Below are 22,485 nucleotides of genomic sequence, written 5' to 3' on the forward strand. Positions count from 1 at the left end.
TGTGTCCCAATTGTACTGATATGTCTATAAACTATAAAGAACATATATTAGCACTTAAAAATAGAGCAATAGATGATTCTCAGTCAGAAGTAAATGAGGGTTCGCCATCTAGCTCTACCCAAGTGTCACAACCAGTAACACCCGCACAAGTGACGCCAAGTACCTCTAGTGCCTCACATTCATTTACTTTACAAGACATGGCCACAGTTATGAATACAACCCTCACTGAGGTTTTATCCAAACTGCCTGGTTTACAAGGAAAGCAGGACAGCTCTGGGTTAAGGAAAAATGCTGAGCCGTCTCACGCTTTAGTAGCCGTATCTGATATGCCCTCACAATGCTCTGAAGGGGCGAGGGATTTGTTATCTGAGGGAGAAATTTCTGATTCAGGAAAGACGCTTCCTCAGACAGATTCTGATATGACGGACTTTAAATTTAAGCTTGAACACCTCCGCTTATTGCTTAGGGAGGTATTAGCAACTCTAGATGATTGTGACCCTATAATGGTCCCAGAGAAATTGTGGAAAATGAATAGATACTTAGAAGTTCCTGTTTATACTGATGTTTTTCCAGTCCCTAAGAGGATTGTGAATATTATTGCTAAGGAGTGGGATAGACCTGGTATTCCGTTCACTCCCCCTCCTGTTTTTAAGAAAATGTTTCCCATATCTGACACCATAAGGGACTCATGGCAGACAGTTCCTAAGGTGGAGGGAGCTATTTCTTCTCTGTCTAAGCGTACAACTATACCTATCGAGGACAGTTGTGCTTTCAAAGATCCTATGGATAAAAAATTAGAGGGTCTCCTGAAGAAAATTTTTGTTCATCAAGGTTTTTCTTTCCAACCTATTGCATGCATTGTTCCTTTAACAACTGCAGCTGCTTTCTGGTTTGAGGCTCTAGAAGAGGCTCTTCAAATGGAGACTCCATTAGAGGAAATTATGGACAGAATTAAGGCCCTTAAGTTGGCTAATTCTTTTATTACAGATGCCGCTTTTCAACTGGCTAAATTAGCGGCAAAGAATTCAGGTTTTCCCATTTTAGCATGCAGGGCGTTATGGCTTAAGTCCTGGTCTGCTGATGTGTCATCTAAATCTAAACTTTTGAACATTCCATTCAAGGGTAAGACCCTATTCGGGCCTGAACTGAAAGAGATTATTTCAGACATCACTGGAGGGAAAGGTCATGCCCTCCCTCAGGATAGATCAAATAAGATGAGGACCAAACAAAATAATTTTCGTTCCTTTCGGAACTTTAAGAGTGGTTCAGCTTCCTCTGCTACAAAGCAAGAGGGGAATTTTGCCCAATCCAAGTCAGTCTGGAGACCTAACCAGGCTTGGAAATTAAAATAGTTAACAGCTCTATTACCTTACCAGCCCTTAAAAGGGCTTTTTGCGGGGCATGCCCCAAAGAAATCAAAAGAAGACATCCGGAGTGGCAGAAGTCTTCATCCTATCCGAGCAGAAGAGGACATCCGGACCGGCAAACATCTTCATCCAAGCGGCATCTTCTATCTTCATCCATCCGACGAGGAGCGGCTCCATCTTCAAGACCTCCGGCGCAGAACATCCTCTTCTCCCGACGACTAGACGACGAATGAAGGTTCCTTTAAGTGATGTCATCCAAGATGGCGTCCCTCGAATTCCGATTGGCTGATAGGATTCTATCAGCCAATCAGAATTAAGGTAGGAAAAATCTTATTGGCTGATTGAATCAGCCAATCAGATTCAAGTTCAATCCGATTGGCTGATCCAATCAGCCAATCAGATTGAGCTCGCATTCTATTGGCTGATCGGAACAGCTCGGATGTCTTCTTTTGGTCCATCGCTGCTCGGCTGAGTGAAGACGACTCAAGGTAGGGAGATCTTCAGGGGGGTAGTGTTAGGTTCATTTAAGGGGGGTTTGGGTTAGAGTAGGGGTAGCTCGCATTCTATTGGCTGATCGGAACGCTCCGGATGTCTTCTTTTGGTCCATCGCTGCTCGGCTGAGTGAAGACGACTCAAGGTAGGGAGATCTTCAGTGGGGTAGTGTTAGGTTTATTTAAGGGGGGTTTGGGTTAGAGTAGGGGTATGTGGGTGGTGGGTTGTAATGTTGGGGGGTGGTATTGTGTTTTTTTTACAGGCAAAAGAGCTGATTTCTTTGGGGCATGCCCCGCAAAAAGCCTGTTTAAGGGCTGGTAAGGTAATAGAGCTGTTAACTATTTTAATTTAGATTAGGGTAGGGAATTTTTTTATTTTGGGGGGCTTTGTTATTTTATTAGGGGGCTTAGAGTAGGTGTAATTAGCTTAAAATTCTTGTAATCTTTTTTTATTTTTTGTAATTTAGTGTTTGTTTTTTTAATTTAGTTTAGTTTATTTAATTGTAGGTACTTGTAGTTAATTGATTTAATTTATTTATTGATAGTGTAGTGTTAGGTTTAATTGTAGCTTAGGTTAGGATTTATTTTACAGTTAATTTTGTAATTATTTTAACTAGGTAGCTATTAAATAGTAAATAACTATTTAATATCTATTGTACCTAGTTAAAATAAATACAAAGTTGCCTGTAAAATAAATATAAATCCTAAAATAGCTACAATATAATTATTTGTTATATTGTAGCTATATTAGGGTTTATTTTACAGGTAAGTATTTAGTTTTAAATAGGAAGACTTTAGTTAAAAATATTTAATTTATTTCGTTAGATAAACATTATATTTAACTTAGGGGGGTGTTAGGGTTAGGGTTAGACTTAGCTTTAGGGGTTAATACATTTATTAGAGTAGCGGCGAGGTCCGGTCGGCAGATTAGGGGTTAATACTTGAAGTTAGGTGTTGCCGATGTTAGGGAGGGCAGATTAGGGGTTAATACTATTTATTATAGGGTTTGCGAGGCGGGAGTGCGGCGGTTTAGGGGTTAATACATTTATTATAGTTGCGGCGAGGTCCGGTCGGAAGATTAGGGGTTAATAAGTGTAGGTAAGGTAGCGGCTACGGGGGGGCAGATTAGGGGTTAATAAATATTATGTAGGGGTCGGCGATGTTAGGGGCAGCAGATTAGGGGTACATAGGGATAATGTAGGTGGCGGCGGTGTGCTGTCGGCAGATTAGGGGTTAAAAATATTTATTAAAGTGGCGGCGATGTTGGGGGACCTCGGTTTAGGGGTACATAGGTAGTTTATTGGTGTTAGTGTACTTAAGAGCACAGTAGTTAAGAGCTTTATGAACCGGCATTAGCCCAGAAAGCTCTTAACTCCTGACTTTTTTCTGCGGCTGGAGTCTTGTCGGTAGAGGCTCTACCGCTCACTTCAGCCAAGACTCTAAATACCGGCGTTAGGAAGATCCCATTGAAAAGATAGGATACGCAATTGGCGTAAGGAGATCTGCGGTATGGAAAAGTTGCAGCTGGAAAGTGAGCGTTAGACCCTTTCCTGACTGACTCTAAATACCAGCGGGCGGTAAAAAGCAGCGTTAGGACCCCTACAAGCATTGAGGTATGTTCAGTCATTTATTTCTGGAGAGACTGTGGTATTTCAGAACTGGCTGACATAGTTCCCATAAGGAAAGGGGTAAACAGTAATCCTACATGTAATAGAAGGGGTATTACTGGGACCTGTAAATTTTGGGCTCAAAATTGGTTGACACTGGTAACATAATGTTTTGTTGGCAAAACGGTTTATGCTTAGGGGCAACATAACTTTTTTTATGAGCAAACGTTTTTCTGTTTGATGGCACTGGAGGGTTTCACATGGCTTACAATATTAGGTTGGGAATATGAAAAACCCACATGGATAGACCGCTTTACAGTGGTTTTTACTAGGCAGAGAGACATCAATATGGATGGGCGGGGCCTAATTTCGCACCTCAGATGCGCAGTTGAAATTCATTTGAAAGCAGCATGCTCCACCTCCAGTGGGCCTAAGCTGAAGATTTAGCCTAAACGAAGGGATAGTGTGAGTTTTCAGACCCCTGAGGGCAGGTAGGAGCCACAGCAGAGCTGTGGCGAGGTGTAGGGGGTTGCTATCTTATTTTTCATAACGTTTTTTTTCATAGAGGGTTATGTATACCTTACTTGTGGTGCAATCTTAACTGGCATGATAAGACACATATATGATAAAATTGTGATAATTATAACATTTTAAAGCAGTTTTGGAAAAAGTGGTGCTTTTTTACTCTTAAAGACGCAGTAACGTTTCTCAGATTGTTGGGTTTTTTTCACTAAATAAAGTGTTTTCAAGACTTTTTGTCGTTATTACTAGCCTGTTTCAACATGTCTGACATTGAGGAAAGTCAATGCTCTATGTGTTTACAAGCCATTGTGGAACCCCCACTTAAAATGTGTCCCTCATGTACTGAAAGGGCCTTACCTAAAAAAGAACATATTTTAGGTGATAAAAGTATGTCTAAGGATGATTCTCAGTCTGAAGAGAATCAGGTTATGCCATCCAATTCTCCCCAAGTGTCACAACCTTTAACGCCCACTCAAGCGACGCCAAGTACTTCTAGTGCGTCTAATTCTTTTACCCTGCAAGATATGGCTGCAGTTATGTCTACTACCCTTACAGAGGTATTATCAAAACTACCAGGTTTACAAAGTAAGCGCAGTAGGTCAGGTATTAGAGTAAATGCTGAGCCCTCTGATGCTTTATTGGCCATCTCCGATGTACCCTCACAGTGTTCTGATTTGGGGGTAGGGGAATTGCTGTCTGAGGGAGAGCTTTCAGATTCAGGAAATATCTTCCCTCAAACAGACTCGGACGTAACGGCCTTTAAATTTAAGCTTGAACACCTCTGCCTGTTACTCCGGGAGGTTTTAGCGACTCTGGATGATTGTGACCCTATTGTAATACCACCAGAGAAATTGTGTAAAATGGATAAATATCTAGAGGTCCCTACTTACACTAATGTTTTTCCAGTCCCTAAGAGGATTTCAGACATTGTTACTAAGGAATGGGATAGACCAGGCATTCCGTTCTCTCCCCCTCCTACTTTTAAGAAAATGTTTCCCATATCTGACACCATTCGGGATTCCTGGCAGACAGTCCCTAAGGTGGAGGGAGCTATTTCTACCCTGGCTAAGCGTACAACTGTACCTATTGAGGACAGTTGTGCTTTCAAAAATCCTATGGATAAAAAATTAGAGGATCTTTTAAAGAAATTGTTTATTCATCAGGGTTTTCTTCTACAACCTATAGCATGCATTGTTCCAGTTACTACTGCAGCAGATATTTGGTTTGAGGCTTTAGAGGAGTCTCTTAAGGTTGAGACCCCATTAGATGATATTTTGGATAGAATTAAGGCTCTCAAGCTAGCTAATTCTTTTATTACCGATGCCGCTTTTCAAATGGCTAAATTAGCGGCAAAAATGCAGGCTTTGCCATATTAGCGCTTACAGCGTTATGGCTTAAGTCTTGGTCTGCTGATGTGTCATCAAAATCTAAACTTTTAGCTATTCCTTTTAAAGGTAAGACCCTATTCGGGCCTGAACTAAAGGAAATCATTTCCGACATTACTGGAGGCAAAGGTCATACCCTTCCTCAGGACAAGACAGTTAAGATGAGGGGCTAAACAAAATAATTTTCGTTCCTTTCAAAACTTTAAAGGTGGGCCCTCTACTTCCTCCTCCGCCACAAAGCAGGAGGGGAGTTTTGCGCAATCCAAGTCAGTCTGGAGACCGAACCAGACCTGGAATAAAGTAAAGGTAAACAGGCCAAGAAGCCTGCTGCTGCTACCAAGACAGCATGAAGGGGCAGCCCTCGATCCGGGTCCGGATCTAGTAGGGGGCAGACTTTCTCTCTTCGCTCAGGCTTGGGCAAGGAATGTTCAGGATCCCTGGGCATTAGAAATCGTGACCCAGGGGTATCGACTAGAATTCAAAGATTTTCTCCCAAGAGGGAGATTTCATCTTTAACGTTTGTCTGTAGACAAAAAGAGAGGCGTTCTTACGCTGTGTAGAAGACCTATATACCATGGGTGTAATCTGTCCAGTTCCAAAACTAGAACAGGGGCAGGGGTTTTACTCAAATCTGTTCGTGGTTCCCAAAAAAGAGGGAACCTTCAGACCGATTTTAGATCTCAAATGCCTAAACAAATTTCTCAGAGTTCCATTGTTCAAGATGGAGACCATACAAACAATTTTACCAATCATCCAGGAGGGTCAATATATGACCACCGTGGACTTGAAGGATGCGTATCTGCACATTCCTATCCACAAAGAAACGTCGCCGCCACTATATTAAATGTATTAACCCCTAAACCTAAGTCTAACCCTAACACCCCCTAACTTAAATGTAATTAAAATAAATGTAAATAAAAAAATTCCTATCATTAACTAAATAATTCCTATTTAAAACTAAATACTTACCTATAAAATAAACCCTAAGATAGCTACAATATAACTAACAGTTACATTGTATCTAGCTTATGGTTTATTTTTATTTTACAGGCAAGTTTGTATTTATTTTAACTAGGTAGAATAGTTAGAAAATAGTTATTAACTATTAACTAACTACCTAGCTAAAATAAATACAAATTTACCTGTAAAATAAAACTATATTACATTTATTAACCCCTAAACCTAAGTCTAACCCTAACACCCCCTAACTTAAATATAATTAAAATAAATCTTAATAAACATTCATATCATTAACTAAATAATTCCTATTTAAAACTACTTACCTATAAAATAAACCCTAAGCTAGCTACAATATAACTAATAGTTACATTGTATCTAGCTTAGGATTTATTTTTATTTTACAGGCAAGTTTGTATTTATTTTAACTAGGTAGAATAATTACTAAATAGTTATTAACTATTAACTAACTACCTAGCTAAAATAAATACAAATTTACCTGTAAAATAAAACCTAACCTTAGTTACACTAACACCTAACCTTACAGTACAATTAAATAAATTGCCTAAATTAAATACAATTAACAAAATAAAATACAAATACCTAAATTACAAAAAAAAACACTAAATTACACAAAATAAAAAACAAATTACAAGATATTTAAACTAATTACACCTAATCTAATAGCCCTATCAAAATAAAAAAAAGCCCCCCCAAAATAAAAAACCCTAGCCTAAACTAAACTACCAATAGCCCTTAAAAGGGCCTTTTGCGGGGCATTGCCCCAAAGAAATCAGCTCTTTTACCTGTAAAAAAATACAAACAACCCCCCAACAATAAAACCAACCCCCCCAAATAAAACCCTAACTAAAAAAACCTAAGCTCCCTATTGCCCTGAAAAGGGCATTTGGATGGGCATTGCCCTTAAAAGGGCATTTAGCTCTATTGCTGCCCAAACCCTAACCTAAAAATAAAACCCACCCAATAAACCCTTAAAAAACCTAACGCTAGCCCCTGAAGATCCACTTACAGTTTTGAAGAGCCAATATCCATCCTCAACGAAGCCGGGAGAAGTCCTCAACGAAGCCGGGAGAAGTCTTCATCCAAGCCGGGAGAAGTGGTCCTCCAGACGGGCAGAAGTCTTCATCCAGACGGCATCTTCTATCTTCATCCATCCGGCGCGGAGCGGGTCCATCTTCAAGACATCCGGCGCGGAGCATCCTCTTCTTCCAACGACTACCCGACGAATGAAGGTTCCTTTAAGTGACGTCATCCAAGATGGCGTCCCTTAGATTCCGATTGGCTGATAGAATTCTATCAGCCAATTGGAATTAAGGTTGAAAAAATCCTATTGGCTGATGCAATTAGCCAATAGGATTGAACTTCAATCCTATTGGCTGATCCAATCAGCCAATAGGATTGAGCTTGCATTCTATTGGCTGATTGGAACAGCCAATAGAATGCAAGCTCAATCCTATTGGCTGATAAGTGGATGTTCAGGGGTTAGTGTTAGGTTTTTTTAAGGGTTTATTGGGTGGGTTTTATTTTTAGGTTAGGGTTTTGGCAGCAATAGAGCTAAATGCCCTTTTAAGGGCAATGCCCATCCAAATGCCCTTTTCAGGGCAATGGGGAGCTTAGGTTTTTTTAGTTAGGGTTTTATTTGGGGGGTTGGTTGTGTGGGTGGTGGGTTTTACTGTTGGGGGGTTGTTTGTATTTTTTTTACAGGTAAAAGAGCTGATCTTTTGGCCAATGCCCCGCAAAAGGTCCTTTTAAGGGCTATTGGTAGTTTAATTTAGTCTAGGGTTTTTTTATTTTTGGGGGGCTTTTTTATTTTGATAGGGCTATTCGATTAGGTGTAATTAGTTTAAATATCTTGTAATTTGTTTTTTATTTTGTGTAATTTAGTGTTTTGTTTTTTTGTAATTTAGTTATTTGTATTTAATTTTGTTAATTGTATTTCATTTTGGTAATTTATTTAATTGTACTGTAAGGTTAGGTGTTAGTGTAACTAAGGTTAGGTTTTATTTTACAGGTAAATTTGTATTTATTTTAGCTAGGTAGTTAATAGTTAATAACTATTTAGTAATTATTCTACCTAGTTAAAATAAATACAAACTTGCCTGTAAAATAAAAATAAATCCTAAACTAGATACAATGTAACTATTAGTTATATTGTAGCTAGCTTAGGGTTTATTTTATAGGTAAGTAGTTTTAAATAGGAATTATTTAGTTAATGATATGAATGTTTATTAAGATTTATTTTAATTATATTTAAGTTAGGGGGTGTTAGGGTTAGACTTAGGTTTAGGGGTTAATAAATGTAATATAGTGCCGTGACTTTGGGGGCGGCAGATTAGGGGTTGATAAATGTAGGTAGGTGGCGGCGATGTTAGGGGCGGCAGATTAGGGGTTAATAATAATTAAATAGTGTTTGCGAGGCGGGAGTGCGGCGGTTTAGGGGTTAATATGTTTATTATAGTGGTGGCGATGTCGGGAGCAGCAGATTAGGGGTTAATAATTTTATTTTAGTGCTTGTGATGCGGGAGAGCCTCGGTTTAGGGGTTAATAGGTAGGTTATGGGTGTTAGTGTAATTGTTAGCACTTTAGTTATGAGTTTTATGCTACAGCTTTGTAGTGTAAAACTCATAACTACTGACTTTAGAATGCGTTACGAATCTTGCGGGATAGGCTGTACCGCTTACTTTTGGCCTCAAAAATAAAGCTTGTAATATTGGCGCTATGGAAGTCCCATTGAAAAAAGACTTTACGCACATTGCGTAAGTCAATTTGCGGTACGACCAAAAAAGTGTGCGGGACAGCTGTACCTACAAGACTCGTAATAGTAAAAAAGCAGCGCTATGAGCCTTAACACTGCTTTTTTACTCATACCGCAAAACTCGTAATCTAGCCGTATATTTGTAGGACATCTTTCTTTCATGATAAAGATGTGATTTTAAACAACTTTCCAATTTACTTCAATAATCTAATGTGTTTTGATCCCTTAGTATCATTTGTTCAAAAGGATACCTAGGTAGCCTTAAGAGCTGCTGATTGTTGACTGCAGATATATGCCTTGTGTTATTGGCTCACCCAGTGCATTCAGTAGTGCATTGCTGCTTCTTCATCAAAGGAGAAAATTAGATAATAGAAGTAAATTGTAAAGTTGTTCAAAATGGTATTCTCTATCTGAATCATGAAATCAATTTTTTGGGTTTCATGTCCCTTTAAGGGACCATATTAGAAGAACCCATTGATTAGAGCTAAGGGCGTCTGCAGCTATTAATAAAATGTCCATTGTGTTTAATTTTCCAGATGTGGCCATAGCCATGTTAATGTCCTGCTTATCAGAAGCAGAAACGTTTCTTTCGGTTAACCACTTACTACGGGGGGAAATCTCAGATCATCTGGCTCAAGCAGAAGCATCTAAAGGTGCAGTTTATTGCAACATTTAATTAAGCTTGTTCTGAAATCCTCCTTTTATCTGGTCTTACTTAAATCTGTGGTTCCTTTCTAGGTAACTGGACAGCAGCAGCAGAGCACCTTAGAAAAAGCATACAAACTGTGGAGCAATGTTATGGCTCCTCAAGCTTAGAACTGGGGCATGAGCTTTTCAAACTGGCTCAGATCCTATTCAATGGGTGAGACTTTTTTTTTACTAACCTTATATGCAGAACGTAATGAATATATTAAATCTGTATGGAAAAATTTGTTTGTATTGACTGACAATTTCTCATTATAGACGAAAAGTTTCTGATGCTATGGACTCTATCCTAAGGGCTCAGCAGCTGCTCTCCACCCACTATGGACCCAATAACAATTTAGTGCAAGAACTGCAGGAGATGAAAATATGTCTGTTACAGTCCCAAGACCAAACCTTACATAACTATGGAAAATGACCAATGTTGCCTCTAAGGTTGCCCAGCAGTGAAACAGTTAATAAATTAACCATACCTTGCAGGCTGTAGTTCACTAATTAACTGTTTCATTGCTGGCCATTCACAAAATGTTGTCTTAGAGTGAACACTGGAAATGACTGATAATAATCTTAGCAAAACACGAGTAAGACTGCAATAATGTGACACTGTGCATCTGTATAGCCAGCCAGAAACAGCTGGGCTACCCCTTCCTCTGTCCAACAATTTTTACTCCGTATACACACACATTCTCAGGTAAAGCCAATGTGTTTTGGGGATGTATTTGAAACCCGACTGTCTGAATATTTTTAAGTGCTAGTCAGTGATTCCTTTCCTTGTATATTTTGTAAATACTTTTACTGTCTGTTTCTGCAACAAGAATAAACAGAGCAATATGCCTGAGCTATCATTAAACAGAACCTATAAAATAATAATAAAAAAAGATCTTCTGTTTGTTATCTCCATATTCTTTCTTTTCATAAAAAGCCACTGGCCTAGATTCACTAAACATTCAGACAGCTCTTCTGCTGGGTGAAGCTAAAATTGCTATTGTATTCATATTTGTTAGGTGTTCCCACTCCTAGTATGTAGGTGACTATATACCTTTATTTCAGGGCTATGCATCAGTACTTTTAATAATGAGAACACATAGTTAATATATATTTGCATACACATGGCTAAGGGATTGTATTTCACAATTTACACCAGCCAGCTGATTACACCTTTTATGAGATTCTGTTCCCTAAGCGTAACTTATTTTAATAAATATCACAGATGTGCAACTTGGCTCTTTTTTTCTGCTAGAGAAATAGGCAGGGGAGAAATGGTTCCTGAACAATAAGTAAAACAGACTTTTATTGCATGTGGCTTGTTCTGGCACATAGCAGAGGGCCTCATCTTTTCAAATAATACAGCAATAAAAATAAACAATGGGTGTTGCTAGTAAAAGGAGACGCACAAGGACACACTTTATTATTATTTTTTTACATAGCAAACTGGCACTGTGGCTGTTGAGACCAGATCAAAGTGAAACATGTAAACGGTTAGATTTATCAAACATGGTTTCTGGTGCAAACAAAAAAAATCATAGGTTTATTAAGTGATTTAACCTGTTGGCTGCCAGAATGGGCTGGAACGCACTCCTATAAAGTACATTACAGCTCTCCTGGCAGCCAAGGTATTAAGCCGCTGATGCATCAGACATATGGAATGACAAAGCATAGTGGGATTTTCTTTTGCAAGATTAATCTTTTTCCAAATGCTAACTGACACATAGATCCAACGTGAAAAATGCCAGTGTAGCTGGAAGTCTATAAAGCTGTTGATTGATTGGTATAAAGTACAGTATTGACAACTCATTTTCTTAGCTTATGTCCTTGACTGTCTTGTTTGTCTATCTGCATAATGGCAGCTGTAAGTTAGCAGCGATTACAAGGGGAAGCTTTTTGAAGTCTTTAAACATTTAGCACATATATTACATTTTGTCCTCATTTACCAATAAAGTAAAACAGCATCATATAACTTTTGGAACACTGTCAGAAAAACGGCCTATTTGAAGTAAATTTGTATAATATTGGAGACCTTATTGAAAGGCAGGTGGATAAACAGGATCACTGTGTAGGTCTTATTTGTGTATCTGCATCTGTCTGTGTAACATCTTGGCTGCTGAAGGAACCTGAAAAGCACTGCAATATAATTGTACATTACTTCTATCAATGCCAAAAATTAAATGAAGAATTTCAATATATTGCAATTAGTGGGATTGTCACTTAGGGTCCATAACTTTTCCAATGAAGAGAAGAGCACCATTGTCATCAGCCCGGATGACAAAGAGGAAGGGGCGGTCCATGTGATATTCTATTGGGAAGTGGCGTGTGTTGGCCTCTGGTGTGGGTGCATTATCTGCTCCACTCTCATTCAGCTCCAGGGAAGCTTTGTGGAATATGTGTGTCAGCTTTATTGATTTAGAACTGATTTTGCTGAAGTCAGGAGATGAGAAGAGAGACTGAAGCTCTGTAAGAAAGCAAAAGTTAGGTTTTTAAAAGGTTCCACATGGTTCTCTAAATACTTATACAAAATTCTATCAATCTAATGTCATTTACATTAAAGGGCCAGTAAACCTAAAAAATAATCTTATATAATTCTGCACATAGTGCAGAATTGTATAACATTATATTAGCAGCAGCTTTATAAAACCTAATATTCCCTGTGAAGTTTTATTAAAAAAGACAGTTTTTCAGACCCGCTCTCTGTGCTCTACTGAGCAGGTCTTTTTTTATTCTAGGTCTATTCACAGCCCGGCCCGACAGTGCCATTATACTCAGTGCAGCTCGCTCCTGCTCTGTTGGGAGCGAGCTGCACTGACTATAATGGCGCGGTCGGGCCGGGCTGTGACTAGACAGCTGGCCAGGTGCGCTCTGTGATAAAAACAGACCCACTCAGAAGTGCACAGAGAGCGGGTCTGAAAAACGGTCTTTTTTTTAATAAAAATTCACAGGGAATATTAGGTTTTATAAAGCTGCTGCTAATATAATGTTATATAATTCTGCACTATGTGCAGAATTATATAACATTATTTTTTAGGTTTACTGGCCCTTTAACAAAATGTTGTATACAGGATTATGCTACCTCATGTATAAGATCATGTTTTTTATTCCGTAACGTGTCCATGTTTTCCATTGATTGTTCTGACCTAAAAGTATTGATGTGGTTTCACTAAAGTGTAAGAGAAAATCAGACTTATGTAAATATTAAATTTCTTGCAAATACAAGGAATAATTAATAAACACACTAAGGTGTGCGTTAACATTGCTTAAGCGCAATCGATTGATCTATCCTTGTGCACTCATATTACAAGTCCAAAGTTATTTTTATCACTCGAGCTGTAGTCTAGGGACCTCAAACGTGCATGTTGCATAGCGTGTGTGTGTTAAATACCTCACATAATAGACTTCTTTGGGTGGGTGCACAGTTATATTCATGTTGGATATTGCTCGAGCTCTAAGCAGATGGTTTGCTAAGCCGAGGGTGCACTAAGCCAATGGTGCGCAAGTAGTGGAGCTCTTCATGTAGTTCTGTGCTATACTCTTAAGAATGGTCCTAATAAGCGCTACATTTTAGAGCAGTATTTTGTATTGTGCTCAAGCAGAACACTTAACTCACCATTTGTAATACGAGCACAATGAGAGAGTAAATAGTGCTCCCTGCGCGTTTCATTAAAAGTATAGGGCGTTAAAATATTTAATCATACACTTGAAATAACGATTGTGAGGATGTGCAAATAATAATACACCTAACAGTATTGATTGTGCTCCATATGAATCTAGCCATAATTATAAATAAAATAATAAATAATTCAACATCTCCCCTGATAATCACCGTCACTGCTATAGATAAAGAAGCTATCAAACACATACTCATATCCTTTAGTGTGCTCATAAGCTCAGTCTCGTAGCTCAGCTTCAGTTTAGGAATGCGTAGCTCTAGAGTGACTGGTTGCAGCGCACGATCAATATCATGTACAAACTCAGATGTTAAACCTTCTTCAATCATGGTCAGATTCTGGGTGACTGTGATTGGCAGAAAAAACATGACGCTAACTCCTCCAGTAAGTGGCAGCTGAACTATCTGCAACAATAAACGCATGAACATCAAGACACATTTTGTATGTTATAACATTGAATTTAGAACTATAGATTGCTGTCTAGTGACCGCATATAATTACTATAGGAAACATTTTCTTATTTCCATTACTCAGATTATTTTACAGACATTTTGGGTTATCTTTACAGCAAAATGTATTGTCATATACATCGATCAATGGATCAAGTAAGCAGCCTGTGTCTGTCTCAAGGGTGTTCAAACTTTTGGCTGCATTGATTGATTGACTGATTCCTTTTACTTGCATGGCTGTGCTGCGGAATCTGTTGGCGCTATACAAATACCTGTTAATAATAATGGCTGTAAAGCAGTTGTATTGATTTTAACAAATACATCTTATAAGTCAGTGATGGCTAACCTCGGCACCCCCAGATGTTGTGAAACTACATATCCTATGATGCTTAGGCAGTCTGCAGTCTAGTGGAGCATCATGGGAAACATAGTTCTGAAACATAAGGGGTGCAAAGGTTAGCCATCACTGATGGAAACTTTTAAAGGTACCCAAAAATGTTCTTCCATGATTCATATTTAGCATACAATTTTAAACAAACTTTACAATTTGCTTATATTGCCTCAATACCCTTTATTAAAGGAGAAGAAATGCATTACTGAGCGCTACCTGAATACATCAAGTGAACCAGTGACAAGAAGGCATATATGTGCAGCAATCAATCACTCCCAGTAGTGCATTGCTGTTACTGAGTCTACCTAGGTGTGCTTTTCAAAGGATACCAAAAGAACACAGCAAATTAAATAACAGAATTAAATTGGAAAAGTTCTTTATAATTGTATGCGTTATCGGAATCATGACCATTTAGTTTTTTACTTTTGCTTATAGAGCTACAAATTTACCTATACACATACACTCAGAAACTCCTTGGTAACATCTGCATGGATGGGCTAAATGAATGAACATTTTTGAGTTGCGTATGGGAAAAAGGAAGAGTTATTGTAGGATCACAGTCAAATATTTTCATATAATGTATTATAGATATATTACTTTGGTTGGCATTCAGTCCCTGTGAAAGTTCTGCATAATTGTATTCCATATACGTATGTCATTCTAATTAAATAACAATGCATTGTATTTTCATACATTTAAAATTATTTTAATATATTGGAATGCTGTTCTATTTGGTTGAGTACAGTTTTTGTTTTATTTTTTTGAAATCCTGTCTGTTTTTGTGTCTGTAAAAAAATGGTTACTATGTTACTTTCTCCCTTGTAAACAAATATCTGGAACCGAGATAGGGCATAAGTAGTAGGTATGTTTGTGGTTATTTTAGTGTGTATTAGTAAATTAGCCTTGCCTTTAGGGTGCTAAACAGGGGGAATACTCATCTATTTTAAAGTAATACTCTCTTCTCTGATGAATTTCTGTAAATAGGCTAAGGGAACTCTGAAAGCATATCTAGGGAAGGCAAAGCAGAAGCTTTACTAGAACTTAGCAAGATGCTCCCAGAAGTATTTGCTAAAAAAAAAAAAGAAAAAAAGAGATTGGACTTTCTCACCTTGCAGTTAAAATCTGAGTCCAGGCCATATCTAACTGGAACATTCTTGGCTGACATCATTGGAACTAAGACGGATGTCTGCTCATCTTTGTGGAACTGGCGGACAACGGTTTCCAGAGGGTTGAATTTGTGAACCCATTGACCTGTTATAAATTTAGTGCTGTTTTGTAGTCAGTCCTGTCTGATAGAAAATACATTGTATACAACAAAGACTCTATGGCTTAGATTTAGTGAATTCTGTAGGACAAACATTTTTGGTTTTAAAGGGGATACACAAACAAATGTAAAGCCGCATGGGTGTCATTATTAACAGAAATTTCACTTGATTTATAACTTATTTATTTTTTAGAGTGAATGCGGTTCATCTTATAAAATCCAGTAAAGCATATTACTAAAGAATACAGATTAGGTACTGTTCCCCTCACATTTTGTTTATAAACTGTATGTGCACTGCTTGGTATTGATCATTTGTAGCATATAATGCAGCCATGAATAGATTAGCATAAAATGTGATATAATTTTCAGTGTTTTGTACACTGACTTGGCAGAGAAATGCGTCTACATCTTTAGAAAACAAATAAACGCATTTAAATTAATAATTATCATTTTAGGAGGGATGACTTATTTGCAAATAAAAAAAATTCACCAGGAATTGCAAACCTACTGTTGATTTATTTTAACATTGCATGTGGTCTAACGGCCTGATGATCAAAAACTTGCCGTTATGGAGAAAAATCATGCAAAATTTTAGGGGGGCTTTTTTTGAGCATTATACTAAAATGTATTTGTCTATACTTCACACCTGGAACCCCAACAAGATAAACAGCTCTCAAGATAAAGACTTATTAAATAAACTCACCAGAGCAGAGATCATTGGGCTCCAAGTTAGATGACCTGTTAGAAGCATTATCAAAATTGCATTTTTCTGTCCATTGTTTTTGAAAGGGTCTCATATACAACAAATTATTTGGCAAGAGCTTCTTTTGCATTAAATTAGGAGTTCAATGAGGTCTCATATTTGTATTTGGTAATCTCTCCATATAAGACAAGTTTATCTCCCAGGAATAGAACTAGAGATAATTAAACCCTATTTCTTTCCTATAGCATGGAGAGTCCACGATTTCACTCCAATTACTAGTGGGGTATTCAACTTCTGGCCAGCAGGAGGAGGCAAAGAGCACCCCAGCAGAGCTGTTAAGTGTAACTTCCCTTACCCATACTCTCTAGTCATTCTCTTTGCCTCTGTCAATGGAGGATGTGCGAAGATGGTGTCTGAAGATATAATCCTTTTATGGGTACTTTTCCCTGCAAGCAAGGATTGGCATCTATTTGTGTCCACGTCAATCTCTTTAGTAAGAGTAGTAGTGGCTTTTAGCAGTTAGAAGGCGAGGTAGTCTTTGCTTTACTTCTAACACTTTTGCTACCCCTTTGCAGAAAGCCAGGGTTGGTTACTCTGTTATTTCTTTTCCTACAGGTCCCTGACAGGGAGTGGATTACCTGTCATGCCTAAGTAGCTGTTATCTGCCCTGCAGCTGGATCCACAGGTAAGTGCCTTTGCCTTCTACGTACTGAAGGACAGCACTTTAGAGGTTAACCCTCAAGGGGATCTATTTTGGGACATAGTTATCCTTCTTTGATTAAGGGTACGTTTATGGGCAGTTTTACTGGCACTTTATATGTTTGTGACTGAGAGAGACTTAAGGGGTTAATGAAGAGCTATGCTTGGAATTTCCTTTTATTTACTTGGCTGAAGGGTTGTTAAGGGGTTTTTATATTTTCTCCTTATTTATGAAGCCCGGATACGGGTTAAGGAAAGGAAAAGGGTTTGTAACTTTTTACTTCCAATTTCAGCCATTAGAAATGTGCGCTTGTGATGTGGCACTGTTTCTTTTTTCTAGCCACTCACGTGACTGCCGCTCTTCCGTGTGTACAGAGCGGAGCTTAGTGAGTCTTGGAGTGTCAGCTTTGTGGCTTCTTCTTCAACGATAGGATCGTCTGCAGGAGTGTCTTGCTTCCTCTTGCTAGTGGGTTTTCAATTCCTGTCATGGTAGGAGCCTCAGGCAGTCTGAGGTTGATTTAAAGGGTGACAGTTTCTTTTGCCCTAAGTATAATACATTTTCGTTCTGTGGGAACAGCTTATTTATAATTTTTTATTTAAATTCTGTATTTGTCATTTTTAGTGGGTTCTGATTTCTGTAGCTATGGACTCAGAACAGGATCTGTCTTTTTTCAAATTGTTCTGCCTATGCAATTTTGTTCCTCATGCTTAGCTAAAACTTTAAAATTTAAAGACAAGTTACTCCCTTCTGAGCCAAGTGTCTCTCAGGATAATGCTTTATCTGCTTCCCCTACTTTGGGTAAGCGTAAGAGGAAATCTAAACATGTTTCTGCTAGTAAGGTTTCTGACCCCTATAAATCTGCGCTGGTCAAGCTCTCCCCTATGTCTGACAAAGAGGATACCTCGATAGCTTCTGAGGGTGAAATCTCCAATGACATATTAGGGGAAGAGTCTGAAGAAGTTAATTTCATGTTTAAGCTTGAAGATCTGCAGTTACTTCTGAAGGAGGTTCTAGCTACTTTGGACAACTCTGAACCTTCTGTTGTTGTCAATCCTAAAAATTCAACTAAACTTAAAGGACCAGTCAACACAGTAGATTTGCATAATCAACAAATGCAAGATAACAAGACAATGCTATAGCACTTAGTCTGAACTTCAAATGAGTAGTAGATTTTTTTTCTGACAATTTTAAAAGTTGTCTTTTTCCACTCCCCCTGTACCATGTGACAGCCATCAGCCAATCACAAATGCATACACGTACCATGTGACAGCCATCAGCCATTCACAAATGCATACACACTTATTCTTGCACATGCTCAGTAGGAGCTGGTGACTCAAAAAGTTTAAATATAAAAAGACTGTGTACATTTAGTTAATGGAAGTAAATTGGAAAGTTGTTTAAAATAGCATGCTCTATCTGAATAATGAAAGTTTAATTTTGATTGAGTGTCCCTTTAATAGAGTTTATGATTCTCCCTCTTCTGTGGATGTTTTTCCTGTTCCAGACAAGATGTCTGAAATTATAACTCAGGAATGGGATAGGCCAGGGGTTAATTTTTCCCCCTTCCCCTGTTTTTAAAAAGATGTTTCTTGTTGCTATGATAGAGGAGATCCAAGATAGGATCAAAGTTTTTAAACTGGCCAATACCTTCATCTGCAATGCTAACATGCATGTAATTAGACTGGGAGCTAAGATGTCTAGCTTTACTGTTATAGCTCGCAGAGCTCTGAGGTTAAAATCCTGGTTGGTTGATGTAACATCAAAAGCCAAGCTTTTGTCTTTACTTTATAAAGGTAAAACTTTATTTGATCCTGGTCTAGCGGAAATCATTTCTGAAATTACAGGTGAAAAGGGCTCTTTCCTACCTCAGGAGAAAAAGAATAGACTTAAGGGTAACCAGAATTCAAATTTTTGCTCCTTTTGTAACTTTAAAGGATCGAAGTCTTCCTCCTCTTCTTCCAAACCAGAGCAATCCAAGACCTCTTGGAGGTCCAGTCAGCCTTGGAATAAGGGGAAGCAAAACAAGAAGCCTTCCACTGATCCAAAATAAGCATAAAGAGTCCGCCCCCGATCCAATTTTGGATCAAGTCGGGGCAGGCTTTCTCTTTTCTTTCATGTAATTGGCAAGAGTCCATGAGCTAGTGACATACGTTCGTAGAGATTCATCTCCTACCTCCCTTTTCAGATCGACGATATACTCTCAATTTACCATTACCTCTACTAATAACTGTTTTAGTACTGGTTTGGCTATCTGCTATATGTGGATGGGTGTCTTTTGGTAAGTATGTTTTCATTACTTAAGACACTCTCAGCTATGGTTTGGCACTTTATGCATTTATATAAAGTTCTAAATATATGTATTGTACTTATATTTGCCATGAGTCAGGTTCATGTATTTCCTTCTGCAGACTGTCAGTTTCATATTTGGGTAATGTAAACATTTTTAAGAAATTTATTTCTTACCTGGGGTTTAGTCTTTTTTCAATTGACTACTTCTTGCAATTGCGGGTATTAGGCCCGCGGATGCGTCAAATGCTAAACTTTATTGCGTCATTCTTGGCGCGAGAAATTTTTGGCATGAAAAAATACGTTTATGACGCAACTTCGTCATTTCCGGCGTCATACGTGACGCCGAGACCTTTCCATGGCGGCGTCATTAGTGACGCAAGTGTGTCATTTCCGGTTATTTTTGGAGCCAAAAAAAGAATTTACGTTACGTTGTGCGTCATACTTGGCGCCAAATTTTTTCATTATTTCAATACCCCTTGTATGTTTGCCTCTTGCTTTTTACTATCAGAGGCCTATGTTATTGCATTTTTTCCCATTCCTGAAACTGTCATATAAGGAAATAGATAATTTTGCTTTATATGTTGTTTTTTCTCTTACATTGTGCAAGATGTCCCAATCTGATCCTGCCTCAGAAGTTTCTGCTGGAACATTGCTGCCTGACATCGGTTCTACCAAAGCTAAGTGCATTTGTTGTAAAATTGTAGAAATTATTCCGCCGAATGTCATTTTTAATAGTTATGATAAACTTTTACATGCAGATAGTGTTTCCATCAGTAATAGTACATTGCCAGTTGCAGTTCCTTCAACTTCTAATGTGCATGATATACCTATAAATTTTAAAGAATTTGTTTCTGATTCTATTATGAAGGCTTTGTCTGCATTTCCACCTTCTAATAAACGTAAAAGGTCTTTTAAAACTTCTCATTTAGCTGATGAAATTTCAAATGACCAACAACATAATAATTTATCCTCTTCTGATGAGGATCTATCTGATTCAGAAGCTCCTTCCTCAGACATTGACACTGACAAAACTACTTATTTATTTAAAATAGAGTAAATGCGTTCTTTATTAAAAGAAGTGTTAATTACTTTGGATATTGAGGTAACCAGTCCTATTGACGTTCAGTCTAATAAACGTTTAAATGCTGTTTTTAAACCTCCTGTGGTTTCTCCAGGGGTTTTTTCCCATTCCTGAGGCTATTTCTGATATGATTTCTAGGGAATGGAATAAGCCAGGTACTTCTTTCATTCCTTCTTCAAGGTTTAAAAAATTGTATCCTTTACCAGAAAAATCTATAGAGTTTTGGGAAAAAATCCCCAAAGTTGATGGGGCTATTTCTACACTTGCTAAACGTACCACTATTCCTATGGAAGATAGCACTTCCTTTACGGATCCTTTAGATAGGAAGCTTGAATCTTATCTAAGGAAGGCCTATTTATATTCAGGTCATCTTCTTAGACCTGCTATTTTTTTGGCTGATGTTGCGGCTGCATCAAATTTCTGGTTGGAAAATTTAGTGCAACATGAATTGGATTCTGACATATCTAGCATTGTTCGCTTACTGCAACATGCTAATCATTTTATTTGTGATGCCATTTTTGATATTATCAAAATTGATGTTAGATCCATGTCTTTAGCTGTATTAGCTAGAATAGCTGTGTGGCAGATTAAGGTTTTTCATGCCGGCACCTTCAGTCTCAGTCATTCCCTTCAGTAGCTATGTGCATGGAAGTTTTAGGTCTCATGACTGCGGCATCGGACGCGATCCCCTTTGCTAGTTTTCACATGAGACCTCTACAGCTTTGTATGCTGAATCAATGGTGCCGGGATTATACAAAGATATCACAATTAATATCCTTGAATCCCAATGTACGACACTCTCTGACATGTTGGATAGATCACCATCGTTTGGTTCAAGGGGCTTCTTTTGTTCGGCCAACCTGGACTGTGATCTCAACAGATGCGAGTCTTTCAGGTTGGGGAGCTGTTTGGGGATCTCTGACAGCACAAGGGGTTTGGAAATCTCAAGAGGTGAGATTACCAATAAATATTTTAGAACTCCGTGCAATTCACAGGGCTCTTCAGTTCTGGCCTCTGCTAAAGAGAGAACCGTTCATTTGTTTTCAGACAGACAATATCACAACTGTGGCTTATGTCAATCATCAGGGTGGGACTCACAGTCCCCAAGCTATAAAAGAAGTATCTCGGATACTTGCTTGGGCGGAATCCAGCTCCTGCCTAATCTCTGCGGTGCATATCCCAGGTGCAGACAATTGGGAGGCGGATTATCTCAGCCGCCAGACTTTACATCCAGGGGAGTGGTCTCTCCATCCAGATGTGTTTTCTCAGATTGTTCAGATGTGGGGTCTTCCAGAGATAGATCTCATGGCCTCTCATCTAAACAAGAAACTTCCCAGATATCTATCCAGGTCCAGGGATGTTCAGGCGGAAGCAGTGGATGCATTGACACTTCCTTGGTGTTATCATCCTGCTTACATCTTCCCGCCTCTAGTTCTTCTTCCAAGAGTGATCTCCAAAATCATCATGGAACAGTCTTTTGTGTTGCTGGTGGCTCCAGCATGGCCACACAGGTTTTGGTATGCGGATCTGGTTCGGATGTCCAGTTGCCCGCTTTGGCCACTTCCGTTACGGCCGGACCTACTATCTCAAGGTCTGTTTTTCCATCAGGATCTCAAATCATTAAATTTGACTCAGTGATTAATACTATGTTACAAGCTTGTAAATCTGTTTCTAGAAAGATTTATTATAGAGTTTGGAAGACTTACATTTCATGGTGTTCTTCTCATAAATTCTCCTGGCATTCTTTTAGAATTCCTAGAATTTTACAGTTTCTTCAGGATGGTTTGGATAAGGGTTTGTCTGCAAGTTCCTTGAAAGGACAAATCTCCGTTCTTTCTGTTTTATTTCACAGAAAGATTGCTATTCTTCCTGATATACACTGTTTTGTACAGGCTTTAATTCGTATTAAGCCTGTCATTAAGTCAATTTCTCCTCCTTGGAGTCTTAATTTGGTTCTGAAGGCTTTACAGGCTCCTCCATTTGAACCTATGCATTCTTTGGACATTAAACTACTTTCTTGGAAAGTGTTGTTTCTTTTGGCCATCTCTTCTGCTAGAAGAGTTTCTGAGTTATCTGCTCTTTCTTGTGAGTCTCCTTTTCTGATTTTTCATCAGGATAAGGCAGTTTTTTCGGACTTCTTTT

At 38.4% G+C, this 22,485-nt stretch overlaps 2 protein-coding genes across 3 annotated transcripts in view; one reads left to right on the forward strand and one right to left on the reverse strand.

Annotated features, from left to right (window-relative positions):
- Positions 1–11,611, forward strand: part of SMYD4 (SET and MYND domain containing 4) — a 178,792-nt gene extending 167,181 nt beyond the window's left edge. The window contains exons 9-11 of the mRNA XM_053706220.1: positions 9,642–9,758; positions 9,844–9,967; positions 10,069–11,611. Of these exons, the coding sequence (XP_053562195.1) occupies positions 9,642–9,758; positions 9,844–9,967; positions 10,069–10,225 (398 nt within the window). The 3' untranslated portion in view covers positions 10,226–11,611. The remainder of the gene's footprint in view (positions 1–9,641; positions 9,759–9,843; positions 9,968–10,068) is intronic.
- SERPINF1 (serpin family F member 1) overlaps positions 11,071–22,485 on the reverse strand; it is a 92,308-nt gene continuing 80,893 nt past the window's right edge. For both annotated transcript variants that reach the window (XM_053706221.1, XM_053706222.1), the window contains exons 6-8: positions 15,415–15,557; positions 13,660–13,870; positions 11,071–12,256 (exon numbers count right to left, since the gene is read on the reverse strand). In XM_053706221.1, the coding sequence (XP_053562196.1) occupies positions 12,009–12,256; positions 13,660–13,870; positions 15,415–15,557 (602 nt within the window). In that variant the 3' untranslated portion in view covers positions 11,071–12,008. The remainder of the gene's footprint in view (positions 12,257–13,659; positions 13,871–15,414; positions 15,558–22,485) is intronic.

This window comes from Bombina bombina, chromosome 3 (assembly GCF_027579735.1).
Source record: "Bombina bombina isolate aBomBom1 chromosome 3, aBomBom1.pri, whole genome shotgun sequence".
Lineage (NCBI taxonomy): Eukaryota > Metazoa > Chordata > Amphibia > Anura > Bombinatoridae > Bombina > Bombina bombina.